This window comes from Pteropus medius, unplaced genomic scaffold (assembly GCF_902729225.1).
Source record: "Pteropus medius unplaced genomic scaffold, Ma_sr-lr_union100, whole genome shotgun sequence".
Lineage (NCBI taxonomy): Eukaryota > Metazoa > Chordata > Mammalia > Chiroptera > Pteropodidae > Pteropus > Pteropus medius.
Window position 1 is genome coordinate 29,883,203 of NW_024349802.1, and position 20,914 is coordinate 29,904,116.

Here is a 20,914-nt window from a genome sequence, read left to right on the forward strand (position 1 = left end):
AAAAGAGACAGTATAACATTTTTTAAAAGATTAACTTAGATTTGGTCTGATGTGAAATATCGAAACCCTCTCTAGCTATAAGTTGTAAGATTGCCAAGAACAAAAAAAAAGGGAGGTGAAATCATTTTAAGGCAATTAACAATGATTAGAAAGTTCTATTTTATCCCTTGGGAAGATGAATCTAATCGATACATCTAATGTTAGTCACAACATAAAGAACAACATGTTCTGTAATCAAATTTTATTTGTGTGATAAATTTTTTGATTGACAGTAGCTGGACCAAAAAAAAGTAAAATATATTAGTGGACAAATTACATAGTAAAAACTAAATTAGCCTAGATTCTCAGCTGCTTCATTATAAAATTAGGTAGGGAAGGTCATAATTATTTAGAATGAGCCCAAATCTCAGCTGGAGAAAATTTTAAATGAACAAATGATGCAAGTAATTAGAGAGGAAGGAAAAGTTTTTCTAGCCAAGTCTATGACCCAATATTGACAGACATAATTAGCATGCTACCTTCCTGATCATATTCTGATAGGTGTTTAGACAGAAATCTAATTCTCTAAGGATAAATGTTGTTATTTAATCATAACTGAGTAAAACATCAATTCCTTGACATGCTGTGATCACAGGATATATTTTCTGACACATCTCTTTCCCACAAACTTGACATTCTATGGTTGTTCTTGATGGCTTATATGGACATTTAGCTATGATAAAAACTCGTTAAAATTAGTAAGCATACAATACTGGGTCTGTTCTTCTATTAAAGTCATAAATCATGAAACCTGAAATAGGCTTTCAAATTATATAGTGAGTTTTCTCATGTTGTAGATGAGGAAATTGAGGACCAGACAGGTTAACAAAAATACTGCTAATCTCACAGCTGGTTAGTGGTGGAGCCATGATGACAGAAGAAATCTATTGCCTTCAACCTAATGTTCTTCTCACTGTTATATTATGCCAATACTCTGTGGGCTGATTTCCAGCTTATAAACTTCAATGTTTATAACATTGAACCATAGTACCAGGACCAAGAGTAGGTGCAGAAGCGGGCAGTACAGAAGCAGTTCAGGTGGTTGGCTTATTTTTCCTTGAAAAATAAAAATCTCTGCGAGTTTGGGAGAAGAAAAATAACAGCTAGTTTGTATGTCTGCAGCAAGACTGGCATGTTGGAAATAAAACAAAAAGCTTTCCTCATATAACTAAATTTGAGAGCGTGAATAAGCCGAATTTCCCCATCTGGAGACTCTCAGACTAGACAAGTCTTACAAATTGATATAAGTGTATAGGTCTGGGGCCCAAAGGAAATTAGGTCAGGTCCAAAAAAGAATCAGGTGGCTGAACACACATCAGAATTTTAATATAAATGCAAAACAGAGGTCAGATCTAATGCTGTAATTCACTGAACACCATTAGGACACTAGAGTATGTGATGAAGAAGCCTTCGGGACAAAGTTATAGAAAGGGAAACAATATTGCAGGACAGAAAATGTTTTAATCCAAGTATAATCCAGACTTTGATCCTCCTTTTAATAAACTCTTCTCTTTCCCCTCACACATCTCTCTCTCTCTCGTTCTCTCTCTTTCATTCTCTCTCTCTCTCTTTCTGTCTCGCCTCCTTCCTTCCTCACCTCCCTCTCTCTCATCTTATCTTCTCTTTATGTAGGATATTTTTGCTTTTACTCAGTCATTTTATTTCCTCCTTTACTTTGTTTCTGAGAATTGAGGTCCACGACAAGGCTTAGAAAAAGTGCTTTGATAAGAAAACTATTCTGACATAAAAATTATCAGAACACATAAGTTAGATTGTGTAGCTCAGGGACAAAATTGTGATATGTAGGAACATTTTTTAAGAACTCAGACAGGAAATTTACCCCTTTCAACCTGCTTTCTTAAGATCTCCAGCTCATTCTCCAAAGATGCCCTTTGAAGGCTTTGTATATTTCCTTGGTGAGAGAGTGGCGTTTATGAGAGCCAACCCAGGGATGTTCCAAATACATCCTGCCACTAAGTGCTGGTATGAAAAGTTAGAGCATTTTCCTCCTCGGAATCTCTTGTGGCTTTATCTCTGTGCAAAGGCCTGAGCTTCTTTCAAAAGTTCAAGATTGATTTTTGGAGGAGAAGATAAGTGAAAAATTTTCTAGCCAACACAGAAACAGAGTCTTTTGGTTAAATATCAGATTAAGAAAAAAAATCCTACATCAGGTGCTATGTCAATTCTCTAAAGAGAATGATTATTTTCTAAAGGGAATGATTTGAGAAGATTGCAGACATTTCAGGATAGAGGGTGATAGCCTTCAGAATTTTCATTTTTTTATAAAGTTCTGGTGGTTGACATAAGTTAAAAAATGTGTTTGTGTGCTGACATTTCAGATTTATGTATGCAGAACTATGTAAAACTTGGAAAATCTCCCTTAAACTACCATGTATTATGTTGACGCAAAGTTTTAAAAATTATATTTGTAAATATTTAGTCCTTACAAATTGTATTTGTATTTATCCAAAATAAATATCACAAATTCTCAAAGTATACTAAATGTGGATAGTTTGTCATTATGATGCATGCTCTGTCTTTTCTCTGAAAGGAAAAAAATAGTAGGGATTTTTTTCTATCAACTTGCCACATAAAATATAAGTGATAATTTTCTTATCATTTAAAATATTATAATAATTAGTCATAAGCCAGTTGCCCAGTGGTTTACTATTACTAGCCCTGCATTGGATATGTCAAGATAAGATCACACATTACTTATCTAAACACTTCTACAGCCTTGCTGGTCATTTTAAACAGTAAACTTGTTGAAAGTTTAATTCATTGCTCTTTGAAAAGAATATAAGGTTGTTCTCAAAAGAAATCACTTGTAACATGAATCTCCCCAAACCCTCCCAAAAAAGATGTGAGAAATTGACAGTCAGAGGACATGTATTTATAGATTCATCTTTTACTTCTTCCAAATTCTAGTCAATCTTCCTTTTCACTGAAAAATGGAAAATGCAACAAATGTAAGCCCTTACCAACTTCCCATTTCAGAAGGCTGTTGTCTTCCCTCTCCATTTTTCCAATGACATACCAGATACATGCCATCCAGTGTGCAAGGAGTGCAAACATGGACATGAGCAGAGTCAGGACGATTGTGCTATGTTGGGAATAACGGTCCAGCTTCTGCAGAAGACGCAAAAGACGCAGTAGCCTTACGGTCTTTAGGAGATGCACGAGAGACACCTGTGGTAGGAGACAGAGCAGCGCACCTTGGCTCATGGGTTCACTTCATACTATGACAGTTACTTTAACTTACAGCCATTCTGGAAAGTTCTTGAAATTAAGTATAATCAGGATTCCAATGCTCTGGTCATTTGTATGACCATTTCTGTTGTTTCTTAGCATAATTGGGAGGTAGTAGGATAGAGAAGGATAAAGCAATTTAATTTCTTTGAATAAATACTTATTTTTCTTACTTAAGATTTAACTCTTTTTCTCTACCCATCTGATTGAATACAATTTTGTATATTCCAATACACAATCGAAATACATTATGGTATCAAGATTGAACATGAGGTGTCTCCACCTCTAACACACATTTTCTTTCAATCCCACTTTCCCTCCTCTGGGTAAGAGAATTCTTATAATTATAATTCATGTAGACTCAAGTAAAAGCTTTCAAAGTGGTAATAAAAGTAACTTAGGATTTAAAAAAATAATAATTAGAACTATAATACTTGAGTAAGTTCTGCTCACAAGTACCAGTAGCACCTCCTGCCTCATGTACTATACCGTTTTCTTTCTAACATTATCAAGAAAGAAAACATTTGCCTGAAGAATACACATTCTGAGTTTTCTCTCAAGTAAACATAGCTAGGGAACCAAAGTCAGATGGAATGAAATGTTAAAGAAATCTCCTAAGTCCTGCATTTTAGTACATGAGGCAGGAGGTGTACATTTTGGAGCTGGAAGACAATACTTTTGTTTGTTTATTTATTTATTTATTTCTTCATTTCTTTTTGTAAGGCTGTGCAGTATAACAATAGCATAACTTATAAATTATTCCTCATAACTTATATTCCCTGAGAAGTAAATATGATATGTTGAATAAGCTTTTCTGTTCAAATAGAATATTTTATCCTGACTAACTTATTTGAGAGAATAACAAATTTATGTGCCAATTTGATAAATGATCATATGCTTACTCTTATGAAAAGCAGAAAAATTATCAGTGATAAGAGAGAAATATTCCTTCTTTCCTTCCTCTTTTTCTTTCTGACATAGATGTCGATCGATTACCTGCATTCTTTATAAAGCATTCATGCTAAATTTCACAGTCAGAATGAAGAAAGGTACCAGGAGTGCAGTGAAAGTGTACAAGTATTTAAAAGTCATCAACATATGAGAATTAAAATTTTCAAGGAATCCTTTATTTGTCTTAATTTTAGGCAATGAGGATGTTAATGATATATAAATGTTATATATTTTAGATTGTATATATTTTATAATATAATTATATAACATATGTATTTAAAATTATCCTATTTGTTTAGTGCCTAAAGAGAAATGCAATATAAAAAATACTAGCAGTATTTATTAGCAGAAAAGCAAGTTAATTTAGAGCAGACACCATTTATTTAAGAATTCTTCAGGAAAATTTTCTTAGCATTTTTGTGAAATATACTTCTCTTAGATTTTTTTTTTTTTTGCAGCCTTGCAAAAGCCTGTTTTAAGTCATTACATTTTCATTATAGTACACTTATCTAGTCAAATTCAATCTTAAAAAGCACTTTAAGAGGTCTGGATAACAATTCAAGGTAGCACTGATTGATATCATATACTAAAATTTCCCCCAGAACTTTCTTTTCGGTTGACTTATAAAACTCTTAAAGATGTTGACAACTTCAACTTCCCAAGTTAAAAAAGAGAAAAAGAAAAAATATTACTATTTTACAGGCAATTAACAAATGCACAAATATGTACTGAGTAGTCAGGATTACAGTTCCATCTTCATTCTGAAGTCAACATTAACTGTATTTGAAGTATTGATCACTTTAATATTGAAAACTGTGCTTTTAAATTCTTAATAGAGAATACGATTTCTACAGGAGGTTGTTAACTGTGTAGGAAATATGTTTAATTGGAACTAATAGTTAGTAAATTTTTTTCCTGTTAAAATTGGTCACTCTAGCAGCAAATTGCATTACTGGTCCAAAAATGCTATTATACCTCCCTAAAACTCTATTTATAGTGCGCACTTAATGCTTTTAAGAATATCAATCATTAAATAGCAAAAATTATTATTACTACAAGTGGGCATACTTTCTTTCTTGTGAGGAAACATGAGGATAAAGCTTTAAATGAAGAAAGAGAAGTTACAAATATCAATAATAATTCAACAGAATTCTTAAGTTTACGTTAGTCATTGTATATGTAGGTTTCTGCCCCATCCAACATTTTTACAAAGACTTTTAAGAAGTAATTGAATTCTCTTATTTTCATTTCAACATTTTTCTCTATTTTGATTGGTCTCCTGTTTGTTTGGCCAATGAATAATGAAATACTCAAGAGGTAGAGAGTAAAGGTCATTAAAGTAAGAAAAATCTTCAAACTGCCCATCAAATTTTGAGACAAACATCTGCCTAAATAATATAAAATTGTGCTTGTCTTTCTATAGGTGGTTTCCTTGTCAAATGATTTGATTAGTGAGTCAGTATTGATGATAAATTTAGGCTTTTTATAGATCCTGGTTCTAGGTATTTAAATAACTAGTTACAGGTAATGCAAATTTCAAATTTCAAAAATTTTTTGAATTTGTTTGTGGCCAAATTGCCACAAACATTTAAAACATGAATATGTGAAAAATAAACACAGGTTTATTTTATAAAAACAACCTTCAAAGTCATGTGGAAGGGAGCTCTTTTCTTTACTCACCACTGTGACGTTGAAAGCATACAGGAGATCAAAAGGCAGGGCAGCGATTAAATCAATGATGAACCAGGTTGTGACATAGTGGATGCAAATTGATCTTGCTTCAAAGATAACTTGGCCAGACTTGCTGACATAGGTTGTTCGGAAATTTAAAATAATATCTGTTTGGGAAAAAAGGATAGAGAAAGAGAAGGAAGGAAGAGAGAGAAAATAAGGACAGACAAAAAAGAAGGAAGGATGAAAGGAAGAAAGGAAGGAAGAGGCAGGAAGGAAGGGAGGAAGGAAGAAAACTATAAAATTCAATAAAGTTAGGCAAACTTATTCAGATTGATAATATCCAAAATACTCTTTTTGACAGATCCAGTTCAACTCAACAAACAAGTATTGAAGAAGGATAAAGAGAGTAATATTTTCTGAGCACTAAATATATTACAGACACTGGGCCACATGTTAATGTAATTAAAATAAATAATACCAGCAATAAAAGCAATAATAATCACTTACTAAATGCTCATTATTTATCAGACATTGTTCTAAGAACTTAGCTTAGGTGATTTTACTTACTCCCCAGAACACCTTCTGTAGCTGACAGTATTAATTCCATGTTAGAAAGGCAGAAACTATGTCTCAGTGAGGAAAAAATAACTCATCAATGATCATATTGCCAAAAGTGGCAGAGATGATTTTGAACACAGATATAACCTGTAGTTTGTATATCTTTAGACAATATCATACTACTTTATTCCATGTACCAAAGTTTTACTAATCCATGTGCATGTGGAATTTGTCCCTGCCTGAGGTACTTGTATTAACAAAGTACCCGGAGTTTCTTGTTCAGATTTCTGAGTTAAATTTTTCATTCCATTTTAATGAAAGATGTAACCATTTTCAACCTTTCTTTACATCGTCCTTCTATGATCTCTTATATTTATATTTCTTTTCTATTTATATTATATTTTAACCTATTTATTGAACTTTTTGCAGTATATGAAGCCCTTGAGAGCACTGGTCAAATAATAAAGCCATAGCCATGTGGATCATCTTAAGCTCACTCCTGTTGCCTGTGAATAAATATGAGCCTATCTTTTTAGTTCCCGGGTTAAATATCATTAGAGCATTGGAAAAAGTTACCTTTTCCTTAATTTGTTTTAGAATTGAATATAACCAGACCATAGGGAATTTCAGGATTGGTACATACACATGAGGGTATTAACGATTGAGAATTTTTATGGACTGGTGAATCCAATAGAAACGTATTTCTCCATAGAACTTTGTTCTTGGGGAGTGTCATGATTCAGTGATTCGAAGGTCAAAAGAGGGAATGTGGGAAGTAAATATTACATGCAAAAAGAACAGGAATTCAAGGAGTTATGAAACAAATGCTAAGTTCTGAGTTACATAATAAATAGATGAATTGGAATACCTTTTTGCAGCTAATTTAAACCATTGGAAATAAGTGGAATAGTGTCATTTGAGGTTAGAAATTTGTTGAATAATAATGAATGTCAACTGTAATTGAAAAATAAAAATAAAATAAAATAAAAATTTAAAAAATTTGTTGATATGATCATGATAATGACCAATAAAATATATGATAATGTGCACTTTATATTTGTATCCCATTTTTACTTTTAACTTAACATTTGTAAAAGGCAGAATTCTGAGATGATCCTCCAGGACACTCACCCTCATATGATCTCTTCTTGAGTGAGGGTGAAATGAAACCTGTGAGCATGATGAGATATGTATAAAGCTATGATCATATTGCACGCAGTATATGGCTAAAAGGTGGCCTAACCTGATCAGGTAAACCCATTATAAACAGAGTTTTCTTTAGCTGATTAGGAGTCAGAGGCCAGTGAGACATGCTCTTGTAGGCCCGTAAGAAAGCAACTTTCCATATTGTGTTAAGTAGTCCCCTGGCAGAGAACAGTAGGCAATCTCTAGTTGCTGAGAAGAGCCCCTCACTGACATCAAGCAAGAAATGAGGACCTTAGTCCTGTGACTACAAGGAAATAAATTCTTCCAATCGTGACATGAGTTTGGAAGGGAATTCAGAGCTCCAGAAAGAACACAACTTATCTGACACCTTGATTTCAACCTTGTAAGGCCCTGAGCAGAGAATTCTGCTAAGCCATACCTGGACTTCTGACCTATTGAAATTATGAAGTAATAATTGGGTTTCGTTTTAAGACATTAAATTTGTGGTAATTTACTCTGCAGCAATAACAAACTCATACAGTATTTATGAGGTCCTTTGGTTCTCTATATAGCCTTGTGGAGTGAGATAATATAGGAATTATGATTAGACAGATTACTATATTATTATAGATAACACATATGTTCTTAGCATGAGACCAGTACTGTTTGAGGTCCTTTATAATCATGTCTCATTGACTCCTTATAGCAATGCTAAGAGGTAGGCACTTTAATTACCTTTCTTACAGATGAGGAAGCTGAAGCAGGCAAGAGGTCAAGTGACCTGCCCAGGGTCACATAGATGATGAAATTAAAGCACAGGATTAAACTTCTCAGCTAGTTAGTGAAAGAGCAAGACTCAGATCCAAGTCTTCTAAATTCCAATTCAGCTCTTTGAGTTTTGGTGCCTTGAGACCAGTCACCTTCCAGGTTGGGAAAAAACGTTTGAGGTGACTCAAAAAGAAAACTATAATTGCTCCGGTCTATTGTGAATTATCTCGCTTTTTAAAATGACATTATCAAAAGTCATATTTTCATCAAAAAAATAATATTATTGAAATACTTCCATTGTTAAGATTGAGAATATGCAAAGATGAAGCTAGTGAATAAACCATTCACAGAAGTATGAAAATAATCTCAAGGCGATTTCCATTGCAGACTAAAAATGCTATTACAGAAAAGTACCAATGTGTCATTGAAGAATGGTTACCACAAGGAGCTCAGTGGACTGCCATGAGATTGTTATGGCAATATATGAAGTTTTCATTTTTTCTCTTTAACTTTCTAGACTCATGTATTTCTGCATTAGCAAAGTGAAAAGCAATTCACATCTCAGGCCACCAGATGTCAAAATAAAACAGAGATTTCAACTTCACGGTTTCCAAAAGAAAGCTCGGGGTAGGCATTTAGGATTCCATCTTATGAGTGAGAAATCTGAAGAGTTGTTTCCCAGGCTTTGGTTTCTACAGCACGAACTGAGGTAAGTCATTATAAAATTGCAGGTAAGTCTATAAACTCATTGTAAAATTCTTTGCATATTAACTAACTGATCACCAGGCCTATTACACATTTTGCAGAAAACCCACTGTCACCATCAATTAACTGGGGCACTCCCTTGAATGGAGGAATGAATGAAATGACTGGCTTTTGGTTGACTGACACAGAAAACATTTTTAAAGTCATGTGACTAATTATGTGATTGACTAAAGAATAAAATAGAGGTACAGACATCTGAAAAGGAAAGATACTTTCTTGAATGAGTCATTACAAAATATCAGTTGGAAGTTAAAAAAATAATTTATTATTCAATTGAGTTAATTGAGTGAAAAGAATCTATGCTAATTCTAGATTCCAAAAGAAGTCATTATAAGACTTTTAGACACAAATTGTGATAATAGTAAAAGAATAAAACCTACTTTTTAAAATCTATGGATACAAATCTACTTTTGAAATACATGAATACTTTAGGTTTAATTTTGGGGGAAAAACCTAGGTATATATTACATTCTAAGATTTCCAGGACTGTGGTACTATTGTTGTGCAAAGACTACAGGTTTACCCAATGATTATTAGTATTTTTGGGTGCTGATTTCTAAAAAACTCTAGTTCGTCATATGATAAGCATAGACTTTGTTCTGGTGTATTGTGATTTATAAAATTTTTTTACATTCATTAGTTCATGTGGTTCCCATGCCAACTCTATTAGATGTACTACTATCACTGTCATTTACCAATGACTCAGGAGATTTAAAGAAATCTCCTTAAATTTATGATGCAGACGACATCTTTAAACTCATAAAGATAGTAAGCAACAAAGAGATAGGCATCTTTTGATATTCGATCCCATTTTTTTTTCAATATTTTAAAGATTCATTGTACTTCCAAATATATTTTCAAGGGAATAACAATAGATTGGTGCAGGAAAATACAGCTCTGTGTGTAGCTCTTAAATCAAACTCAGCATTAGTACCAGCCAGCTAAAAGAATAGTAGAGTCGCAGAATTGACTGTGGGGAAATGAACTCTCTTTGATTCTGGAAATACAATAACTAAGTTTTTTTCTAGAGATAACTGAGAATTCACTCTGCTTCCTGTCTGCTGATAAGGATGTGGTGGTGGTGTTCCAAAACCAGGAGAACTCAATGTTTGTAAATATTCCGTTAAAAGAAAGGGCAGAAACAGCAAGTACCAGTTCTTCTTTAAGACTGGGGGGAGCATATAATAAAATAATTGTGATGAGGAAGACACGAGTCTCATAGATCTGGTATCCCTCATAAGAGAATCTCAGGGGCAAAGTGAAGCTTCGTGAGCACTGGCTATAGCTGCTCCTTTCCCTGCAGTTGCCTCATTCTCCATAAGGTTTTGTATTTTTAGCAGATTAAGTCAGCGACTCATCAAAATGTTATAGTAAGAATGTGGTGTCCTCCAGACAATCCACAATTTATCTCAAAGGCAGCAATATGGTTTTGATTTTGAGACAGCTGGAAAACATAAGTACAATATTTTTCAACTTTAAGTGTACTCATAAAAGTGTACTCATCAATATCTAAGTTTTAATGTTTAGTTTTTCTTATTAATTACATTTATTATCAATGTTCACAACTGTCCATAAACACACACACACACACATTACCACACACACACACACACACACACACACACACACGGAGTTTGAATCAGGAAGAGTATTCCAAAAACCGTAACAAATTAATTCGTAAGAATTTACTACGTAGAAATCTTAATGTCTCATATGTTTGTACATGCATAAACAATCTTTTGTGGCATGTAGTGCTGGTATCATGTATAATGAGTAAATAAGTAGGGCATTTAGAGTATTACTATACATACTGTATGTCATTTATAGAATTTCCAAAAAATTAATCATAATATATCCCATCGAAATTAGGCAGAATATAATCGAATTCTCTGATGATTCGGATGCCATTTAATCGTTTTGAATGATAATCAATTTGCCTTGTTGTATTTCAGTTTTACATAAACATGATTAAAATAAAGACAAATAATAGATACAACTGTGTACATGTTCTGTTTTCATATTGTTAAAGGCCTCCAAAAATGAGTGTTTCATTTCTCTCCCACACTATGTGGCTATGCATGTGGACTAAAAATTAGGAAAGTTAAACTCATTTTTTCTAGTTTGATTTCCTTGAGAGCTATGGAATTAGAAAGCAAAAAAAAAAAAGGTTAAATTCAATATGGCACAAATAAGTAGATTTCTTTATGAGCATGCATGCTAGATGGGAAATAATTTTAAAATCATATTGGCTTACTTGTTAAAAAGTAAATTAAAATGTAATGGTGTGTATTAGAGCATGTGAACCACATACAAATAATTAATATCTTCATTTAGCCATTTCTTTAAAAATTAATCAATGTAGTACAGTAAGGGTGGAGAGATATTTAACTAAACTAGCTGCCAGACAATATTCTGAAGATATGCTGTCTTTTTTTCATTGCTTTGAACACAGTATGATGCCACAGCAAATTTGAGCTACAAGGAGTGGTCAAATGAATACCTGAGAGCTGATTGATGAAGAGGCTTAAGGGACTAATAATCCTAAAAATTACTATAACTGATTGCCAATATTAGTGCATGAGATTTTCATACCACTCGACCTTTGCTTATTTTGTCAGCATTTGTCCCTCTTGCTTACCTGAAAGTGAAGGATTTATGAAAAAGAAAGGACAGCATATTTAGTGAGAAAACAGCATTTAAGGGCAATTGCATTTAGAAAGAAAAACAAGGCCGAAAGAAAGCAACCAGAAGGATCACGGCGTGGTGGAGGCTGTTGGCTTCTGTTTTGTACTAGTGTGGCCAGTGTTACCATGGTGGACTCTTTTATGGTTTTGACTTTCAACATCATCATGTGGACTCATATAGAAGAGAAGAGACCTAAAAGTTCTCTATCTCAATGTGTCTTCAAATGCAGGAACTCCATCCATATTATCCTTCATAAAGATGTGATCAACCAGTCTTTCAATGTTTACAGCAATGATGAGCTCCTCGCTTTTTGAAAACACTATCTAAGTTTGACATGTCCATCCCTAGGTATTTCTTACTTTCCTCAAGATGACTTCCTCCTTGTAACACCCTCCCCTTGGTTCTGGTTTTGTCCTTGGCAGTGACATAATACACTGTCCTCTCCCACCCAAAAGCCCCTTCTATAAATATTTGAGATCAGTTATCAAGTTGTCTCAGTGCTCCAGGCACGCACTCCTAGTAGATATCTATTAAAATCCCCACTAATCACCTATAAGTAATTATTTTATTATATTGTATGACTTTGTACATTGTTTTCATTTTATTGTATGTTTACCACATCAAAAGACTTCCACAAAATATGCACATTAGTATTTGTAAAAACTACCAATTTGGGCACCCCATAATTTATTCACTTGTTCATTGATAGATAACTCCAAATTAGATATTGAACTTTGGAATTAGTGGATCATTTTTTAATAAAAATAATTTAATGATTAGACATAACCACTGGAAAACCATGATTTAAGAATATGCTGCTTAATTATACAAAATCTTTTGGCTCGGTTATTCTGTTAACAGTTATAGTTATCAGGTGTCAGACTTCCAAATCTAAGTACAGTAAAAAATATAAAGACTATTGTATCTATAATATCTAGTCATGAAATTAAAAAAAAACTTATTAGAGTATTAATTTCACATTAAGTAAAATATTGATTATCCAAGTAACAAAAAATTTAGAATTGATGAAGAATGAGTTACATAATTTTAAAATATGTTAATACAATTAACGTTTACCCCAATGTAAAATCTAACATCTATATTTTCATTAGAGAAAAAAATTTGGATTAAATAATAACGTTTTTTATAGTTACATATCACTTTATGTTTTAATTAGAACTTTCATGTTTATTTTCATATTTGAGGAAAACAACATCTTTGGTTTTTGTGGTAGTCAACCCTAGCCCATCCTACAAGGCTATAGAGTGGCTAACAGTGAGAATCTGGAGCCAGACTTCCAAGATTATAAACCACTGAGCAGATATTACTTGGCATTGTTGTTATTACTACTAGTAGAACTACTACTACCATTTTGTGGGCTTCCCAACTAAGAAACAGGGACCATGAAAGACTTATCTAAGGTTGTCTACCATATTAATGCTACTAATCTTTTTGTTACTTTAAAGACATGATACACATAATATAATGGTGTTAAAATGATAATAAAATAATAATAACAGTGAAAATAATAGCAGATAACATTTATTAAATGCTTACTATGTGATAGGGATTGTTTTAAGTGCTTTACATGTATTAGCTATTTGATCCTCACTTGGTCACTATGAAGTACATACTATGTCCATTTAGTGATAGGTTGCAGACTCAGAATTAACTTGCCCTAGATTACGCAAGTAGAAAGAGATGGAGCTGGAATTTATACTTAGAATCTGTCTGTATACTACTATCCAATCATTTTTTATTATGATTCTTTTTCTTCCAGCCTAGGAAGGGAATTCTCTGGTGATATCGGTGAATTGATTTTTGAAACTTAGGTAATGTTTCAGTCATAAAAAGATAATATTTAGTAATTTGACTATAGGTTGCCATATACAAAACTGTTCAACATATTTCAAAAGAATGTTTTTTAAATTTGCATGTATACTGTAAAATAAATTGATCCTAAGTGGACAACTTGATGAAGTTTCCCAAAGCTGATCATCTTTGTCATCACCAATGGATAGATATATAACTAGGACTAGAACACCAGAAGCCTGCTTTATAATCCTATCCAATCGTTAATCACCAAAAGGTCACTGCTGTCCTGATTACCATAGATTAATTTGCTGAATTAGTTAGGAACTTTATATAAGTGGAATCGTATAGTATATACTCTTGTGTAAGGATTACTTCACTAGACAGTGCATATGTGATTTTTTATCACTGTAGTACCATGGTACTGTGTTCACTATTTTTAATTGCTATATAGTATTTCATTGTATAATTACACAGACATTTGCTTCTTTTGAGTTGTTTCCAATTTGGGCTATTACAGTTAATGTTCTTAAATGATTTTGTGTATGGTGTGATACAGGAGTCAAGATTTGTATTTTCCCAGGTGGACATCCAGTTGATCCAGCACCATTTTAGAGAACATTATCATTTCCCCAAGTGTTTCAGTGACATTTTTGTTATAAATCGGGTGATCATATATGTGTGAATCTGTTTCTGGTCTCTACATTTTGTTCCAATGGCCTATCTGTCAGATACTGACCTTTACAGCCCAGTCAGAAACTAGATTTAAGCTATATTGAAGGATATGTTGGAGCTATATTTAGGGACTCTCAAGAGCATTTAAAATATAGCAAATATACTTGACTTTTAAAGCAAAGTTGATTAGTCACAAGTCTTAAATGTTATATTTTTAAAAACCTAAATGGAATAAAATATTCAGTATTTGAAATAATGGAGTCATGCTTGATAAGGAAAAAATAGATTCTTACCTAAGCACATTATGATTTGAAAGTTATTTTTATGAATGCCATAAGTAAAAATTGCCCAAATATTTATGCCAGAATTGCATTTGTACTTGTGGTTTTGTAATTCAGTCTATTTTTAGTCATTATGAACAGTAAAATCACAAAAAAGATCAATATTATCAAGCCACACCCCTCTGGTTGCAGTAATGTATGAGTAGAAGCAGGCAATAATGCCAAAGTTGGGGCACAAAATAGTTCTTTGCTCTAGTTGTGTTATAATCCAGGTTACTGAAGTCAAAATTAAAGCTGGGAAGAAAAATAGTGTCTATTTTTCATTAGTTCTTCCTTAGGATTTTTGAGAGAGAGAGAGAGAGAGAGAGAGAGAGAGAGAGAGAAGGAGAGAGAAAGAGAGATTCGATGACAATTTAAGTTAAGTTCACCAGGCATTGAAGAACCAAGAATTCAATACGGTGGCTGAATAATCAAAGTCAAGAAAGGAAATCACAGGGCAAACTGAATTAAAAGTCCAATCATATGTGGAACTCAACAAGAAAGCAGTATTAGAGTGGACCAGGAGGAATTCCAGAGCCAGTGAATTCCAAGATTCACCTGGGTTATAGTCAGAGTTGGGGAGGAAGATGTGCTTCAGGAGATTGAATCTATCTTTTGGAAATGTATAATATCAAAGAGGTTACCAATTAGAGATAAAGCTTCAAAAGAAATTTTCCAGTTATTTCTATTTGTTCATATTTCATTCTCAAAGTTTTTAAAAGTTCTTTCTAAGTTTATTTTTTAAATGTATTATATGGTATTTCTGAGAGAAAACTGTTCTTATATCTGTTTATATAAAATATAATGTCCAGAGTTTCTCAGTAATATTCTAGAGAGAGTGAAACATAACTCTTAAAATTTATCAACTGTATGTTTTTCTACTTATTACATTTTCTACTTGTTTTAATTACTTATTTCTACTTGTTTTCTATGTATAGGGTAGTGGTTGTTGATATACAAATAACTAAAATTTCACAAAAACACATCTACTTGTTAAAAATGATCTATTCAGGTAGGGTCTTGTTCTCAAATTAACCTTTTATTACATAGAGATAGTTTTATGCCTGTTTTTCTAGCAATATGGATAAAACCACATTGTCTTTGTCAGGGCTAGAGTCAGAAGGTGCTACAAAATTCAGGTTACTTGGGATTGAATACCACCACAAACTGTCAGGCTAAGGTTTTATTCTAAGAAGTTATTTTCTGAGACATCACTCAAGAAACTGAGCAATACAAATGTGGCATTCATCTGTCACTGTATATTACCTGACGTGGGATAGTTCTGTTGAATTCTATTACCCAAGCTAATGCTGTTTGCTTATGTAGTATTTAAATGTCCATTAGTATTGATGCTATTCTGAATATATACTTAAATATAAGCAGGAATGTCTCCTTTGCTATTATAGGGGAGCAAAATTTGTCACCCCAAAATATGTCACTGACATATTGATTATTTTGAATTAAAGTTACTTGAGAAACAGCCAGTGCAAGAAGGACACTCTGATCTTTCTGTCTCCTTGAAAGCAGGAAATAAATCTCCCTCCTAGTGAAAGGTACCCTCCCTGCACCAGGAGGTAAAGAGAATTATTATTGTCAGAAGTATGAAATTCAGAGCTCAGAAGGCTGTGTAAATAAACTCTACTTAGTTTTTTCATTAATTACTATCCAACCCTGAGTGTCTTTGTCATGTTAGTTCCTCATATATTTATTGATTCTTGGTCTAAAAAGTATAAAAGCTTCTGCTTTGACTATTTATTTAGGCCCCATACTTATGATATTTCCATATACATAAAATTAAACTTGATTTTTTTCCTGTTAATCTGTCTCATGTCAACTTATTTTTTAAACTAGCCAAAAGAACCTAGAAGGCTAAAAATAAAATTTTTTCTTTCTTGACACTATTCAAGAGATTCCAACATAACTGCTTCTCAACAAGCTTCAAGATTGCTATTAGTACCCCTCCCCCCCAAATTTTATTATCAGACTTTTCATGTGGATGGTCAGTTCAGATTTTCAATCTGTTATAAAAATATAACTCTTGGTGATAAGGATTAATTTCTATTATCTTAGTAAAGATGTCTAAGGCAGAGACTAATCTGACCAAATGTCACCCTCTGTAGCTGTTTGCTATTCTTCCTCTTACTTTTCTTTTATATAGTACCTTTATGAGAATATGAATTACTTGTTTTTGCTTAAATACAGGCCTCGCCACTTTGAAAAGAGCTGGCTTGGTGTCTTGTAATACACAACACTTGAAATTCATTCAAAACACGCAACAGCAAAGCTCTTAATAAATGGCTGGGGCAAAATAGTGTGTTTATTCATTTTGGAGGTAGAAGATTTGTATATTATGTTGATATTAGGTTCTGAAGCCAGTGTGTAAAGATTAACTCACATACAAAACTCACATACACCCAAAAGAGATTAACTCACATACACCCAAAAGAGATTAACTCACATACACCCAAAAGAGAACTTGAGTCATCCATAAAGGATGTCATTCTAACATATCAATTTTCATTAGTCCACTGTGTCACTTTTTCTTTCAGCATTAAAAGAAATTGTGGTATATTCAGTTAAATAGCAAATGAAGCAATTGACTTGCATTTAGTGGTCATACTGTAGGTTCCTCAAAATACTAAAATCACATTCAGATTGATAACTTCCCACTCCATGAGAAAAACAAAGTAACTAAGACCAATCCAGGGAATTGCTTATCTCACATCTTACCCCATATTCTATTTAAGTTGAACGATGGAGAAATTGCCTCTAGTATTTAAAATCGTACTTTGCTTTTTCTTCTCCCTCTTTTCCTCAATCTAAAATGCCTGTAATGAAACTCAAGTACATAATGTAATGGCAGGAAATGGTTGCTATCCAAAATTCGTATTTCCCTTTCTCCAGAGTAACAGAATTATAGCAGAATGAGACTTCCCACCCCTCTTTGAAACTAGTGTGATCACATGGCTAGGTTCTTCCAAACAGAAGTATCGTGTGCAAATTTTATGCTTTGTCCATAAAATTGTACACATTTGCTTTTCCATGCTGTTTGCTTTCCTATTTCTGCTGGCTGGAATGAAGAAGAACAAAGTGACTTTAGAAGCAATCCATTAAAATGGTAGAGCCACTGTCAGTCAGTCTCAGTTCTTGAATAACTACATAAGAGAACCATCTCTCCCCATTCCACCCTTCAATATACTGCCCAGAACATTAAGTGACAGAGAAATAAATTTCTATATCTTATAAGCCACTGAATTATTGTTGCATCTCTTGTTACAACAGCTTATTAAACCTAACTAACACACAAAGCAAAGTCCACGGCTCTCATCTTTCCATTAACTTAGTAATTTAACAGTTCCCAGCCCCATGAAATAGTGCTTTGGTGGCTGGTCTTGACAATCCAATTAAAATTGGCCTTTTATCGTTGTGGGCAAGGGACACACCCAGTACTCCAGCATCTACTAAGAATGGCAGCACTCCTGAGTGGTAGTTTTTCATTTACTAGCCAAAAATCGGTCAGCATTATTTCAACATAAACCCTCCCTGAGGCAGGCACCTCCTGAGCATTCAATCTTCTTGGTGTTGCTTGCTAAAGCCAAGGCATTAATATGATCCATTGATGTCACTCCAGTATATATTTGCCAGATCTAGCAAATTAAATAAAGGACAGCCAGTTAACTTTGAATTTCAGATAAAGAGCGAATAATTCTTTAGCACAAATATGTCTTATAAAAAAAGAATTATTTTATTGTTATAAGCATCCTTTGCTATTAAGCCTGTCAGGAGAAAACCAGATGAGCTGAAATTGACCATACGTCTTCATCTCTCCAACATATGTGCACAAATCTACCCAACGCCCTTATCAGGAACCTAAAAAACGTGTGTGTGTGTGTGTGTGTACGCATGAGTGCCACCAGATGGATCCTGATGCAGAAGTGCACTATACAGAATAAATATGTTTCAGCACCACAAACATGAAACACCAACTCCTCATTTGCCTCTCTGCCACTAACATCTCTTGTTTTCGTTCTTTGAAAAAAAATCTTCATTATCTGCTATAGCTATTAACCTCCCTGCAATTTCTTCCTGTTTTATCAAATTTACACAACTTATATTCTAGACCTTTATTTCTATCATCAACTCATGTGCAGCAAGGAACATCCCATTACGCGCCTTTTTCCAACTTCTTTTACAATTGTGCATTTTCCTGCCCTATCTTGTATGTATGCAGTATCGCTGTGCACCCATGGAATGACCTTTTTAGGTCTTCACAACAATGCTTTGAAGCGTTGCCAATTTTGGACCTCTCCTCTTTGTTCACTATCAGTCTCTCAAATAAATGAATGAGAATAATTGCTTCTTATTTAGTACCCTCAACTTTTGCTTCATTCCAGTGTATTTTTTAGTTTTTCTACACTTCATAATTTTTAGATTATCTAATATAAATAAAACTGTTTTGAAGGTCTCTAGAGGAATACCACCAAAATCATTGATTTCCATGGAAACTGCAATATAATTATACTATGGACACAACATTAGCAAGTTTAACATATGTAATTATAATCTTAGTTTAGTTATATGTGGTGATATGATAAAATGTCATGACCCTTTAGGATGAACATTGGCTTTAAAATAAAATTTAACTGGGTTCTAATTTTGGCTCTCCCACTCAGTAGCAGTGTGTACTTTGGAAAGAATTTTTTGTAGTTGTTTGTTAGTTTGTTTTTACCATTTCTAAGCTCCAACTTCTATTTGAGTAAAATAGAACTAATAATGATTGCTTCTCGTCTATTTACTCGACAATTATTTATTGATCAACTAATACGTACATATGGACTAGATTTTTGGGAGTACAAATATGATTGATATTCTGTTCCTGAATTCAAAGAAGTTATAGTTTGGTAGGGGCTATGTATAAATAATTTGGAAATTATACAATTATGCGATGAGTGTTCTGGGTACACCAAGAAAGAAAAGCTAACACAGACTTGGGAGGTAAAGCTTAAGACAGACGGGTAAGAGATAACTAGTGGGCTGTGTCCTAAAGAATGAATAAGAGCTAGCAAGTCAAAGGGAAGGAGAATGGATGCTGCAAGTATGCATTTATTTAAAGTTCAAGAATAGAAAGTTATCGAAGGGTTTTAAATAGTGAGATGACATAATCAGATATACATTATATTAAACAAAAAAAATAAAAACTTAGCCCTAGTATAGTAGGTAGATTCTAAGAGTATAGACAGGGAAGTAAATTAGTCATGGGTTGTAATTCAATCAGAACTGATGGTGACTGAAACTAACATAGTGGCAGTGAGAATAACAAGGGAGTGTATTAATAAATGATTAAGAGGTAGACTACAGGATTTTGAGTCTGATTTTACTAGGGGATTGGGAAGATGGAGGAATTTATAAAAAGCCTTAAGTTCATGGCTCATGGTGTCATATTCACAGATACAGGGAAATCCAGGAACAAAACTGGTCTGTAGTTAAGGGGGAGAAGACGGTGAATTCAATTTCTAATCTGTGGCATTTGAAGAAAACTGTGTTTCATTGGAAAGATAGTTTGTAAATGGTTGAATACACATAACGACTTTTTTGGAAGCAATTAGGCTCAAGAAATTCTTTGGGAAACCATCAACTCTGAAATAATAGGCAGTGATACAATCATACATGGTAAGTGTTTAATATAAAGGACAGAGGAGAGAGAGCCAAGAATAAAACTCAGGGGAAGTGTCTTAAAATATAGGAAAAAAGGAGAAAAGCTCATTGAGTAGATCAAGTAGAAACATCAAGGAAGGAGAAGGAAAATCAGGAGAACATAGTATTCAATGAAAGCCGATGAGAGAGAAGAGAGGGTCACTAGTATCAAAATATGGAAAGTGCTCTAGTCAGAAAAAGATGAACTCAAGCACTACTTAGCAAACAAGAGGCTACATGTGATTTAAAAACACTACTGTGGCTTTGTCACAATCATTAAATGAAATAATAAATGTAAAAATACTTGTTTACTGTTCAAAATATGTTTACTCATTTACCTTCATATTTCCTTTCTTTTTATAAGTGATTTAATCTCTTCGAGCTTCAATTTCTTTATCTTTAAAATGGGATGAATATTACTACCAAATTTAGTTCTTAATTACACTATACTATGTAAGGTCAGCCTTAAAAATATTATGAGATAGGAAAAACAGAAATTAGGTCTTTGAAACTTCAGTCTTCTCAAAAAAATCATTGTAAGTTTCAAATGAGATAATGTAAATAAATATACTTTAAAT

The 20,914-nt window shown here is 33.3% G+C and overlaps 1 protein-coding gene across 1 annotated transcript in view; it reads right to left on the bottom strand.

Annotated features, from left to right (window-relative positions):
• Positions 1 to 20,914, bottom strand: part of KCNH8 (potassium voltage-gated channel subfamily H member 8) — a 306,005-nt gene that overhangs the window by 109,362 nt on the left and 175,729 nt on the right. Inside the window, exons 6-7 of the mRNA XM_039836783.1 lie at positions 5,920 to 6,077; positions 3,021 to 3,228 (exon numbers count right to left, since the gene is read on the bottom strand). Of these exons, the coding sequence (XP_039692717.1) occupies positions 3,021 to 3,228; positions 5,920 to 6,077 (366 nt within the window). The remainder of the gene's footprint in view (positions 1 to 3,020; positions 3,229 to 5,919; positions 6,078 to 20,914) is intronic.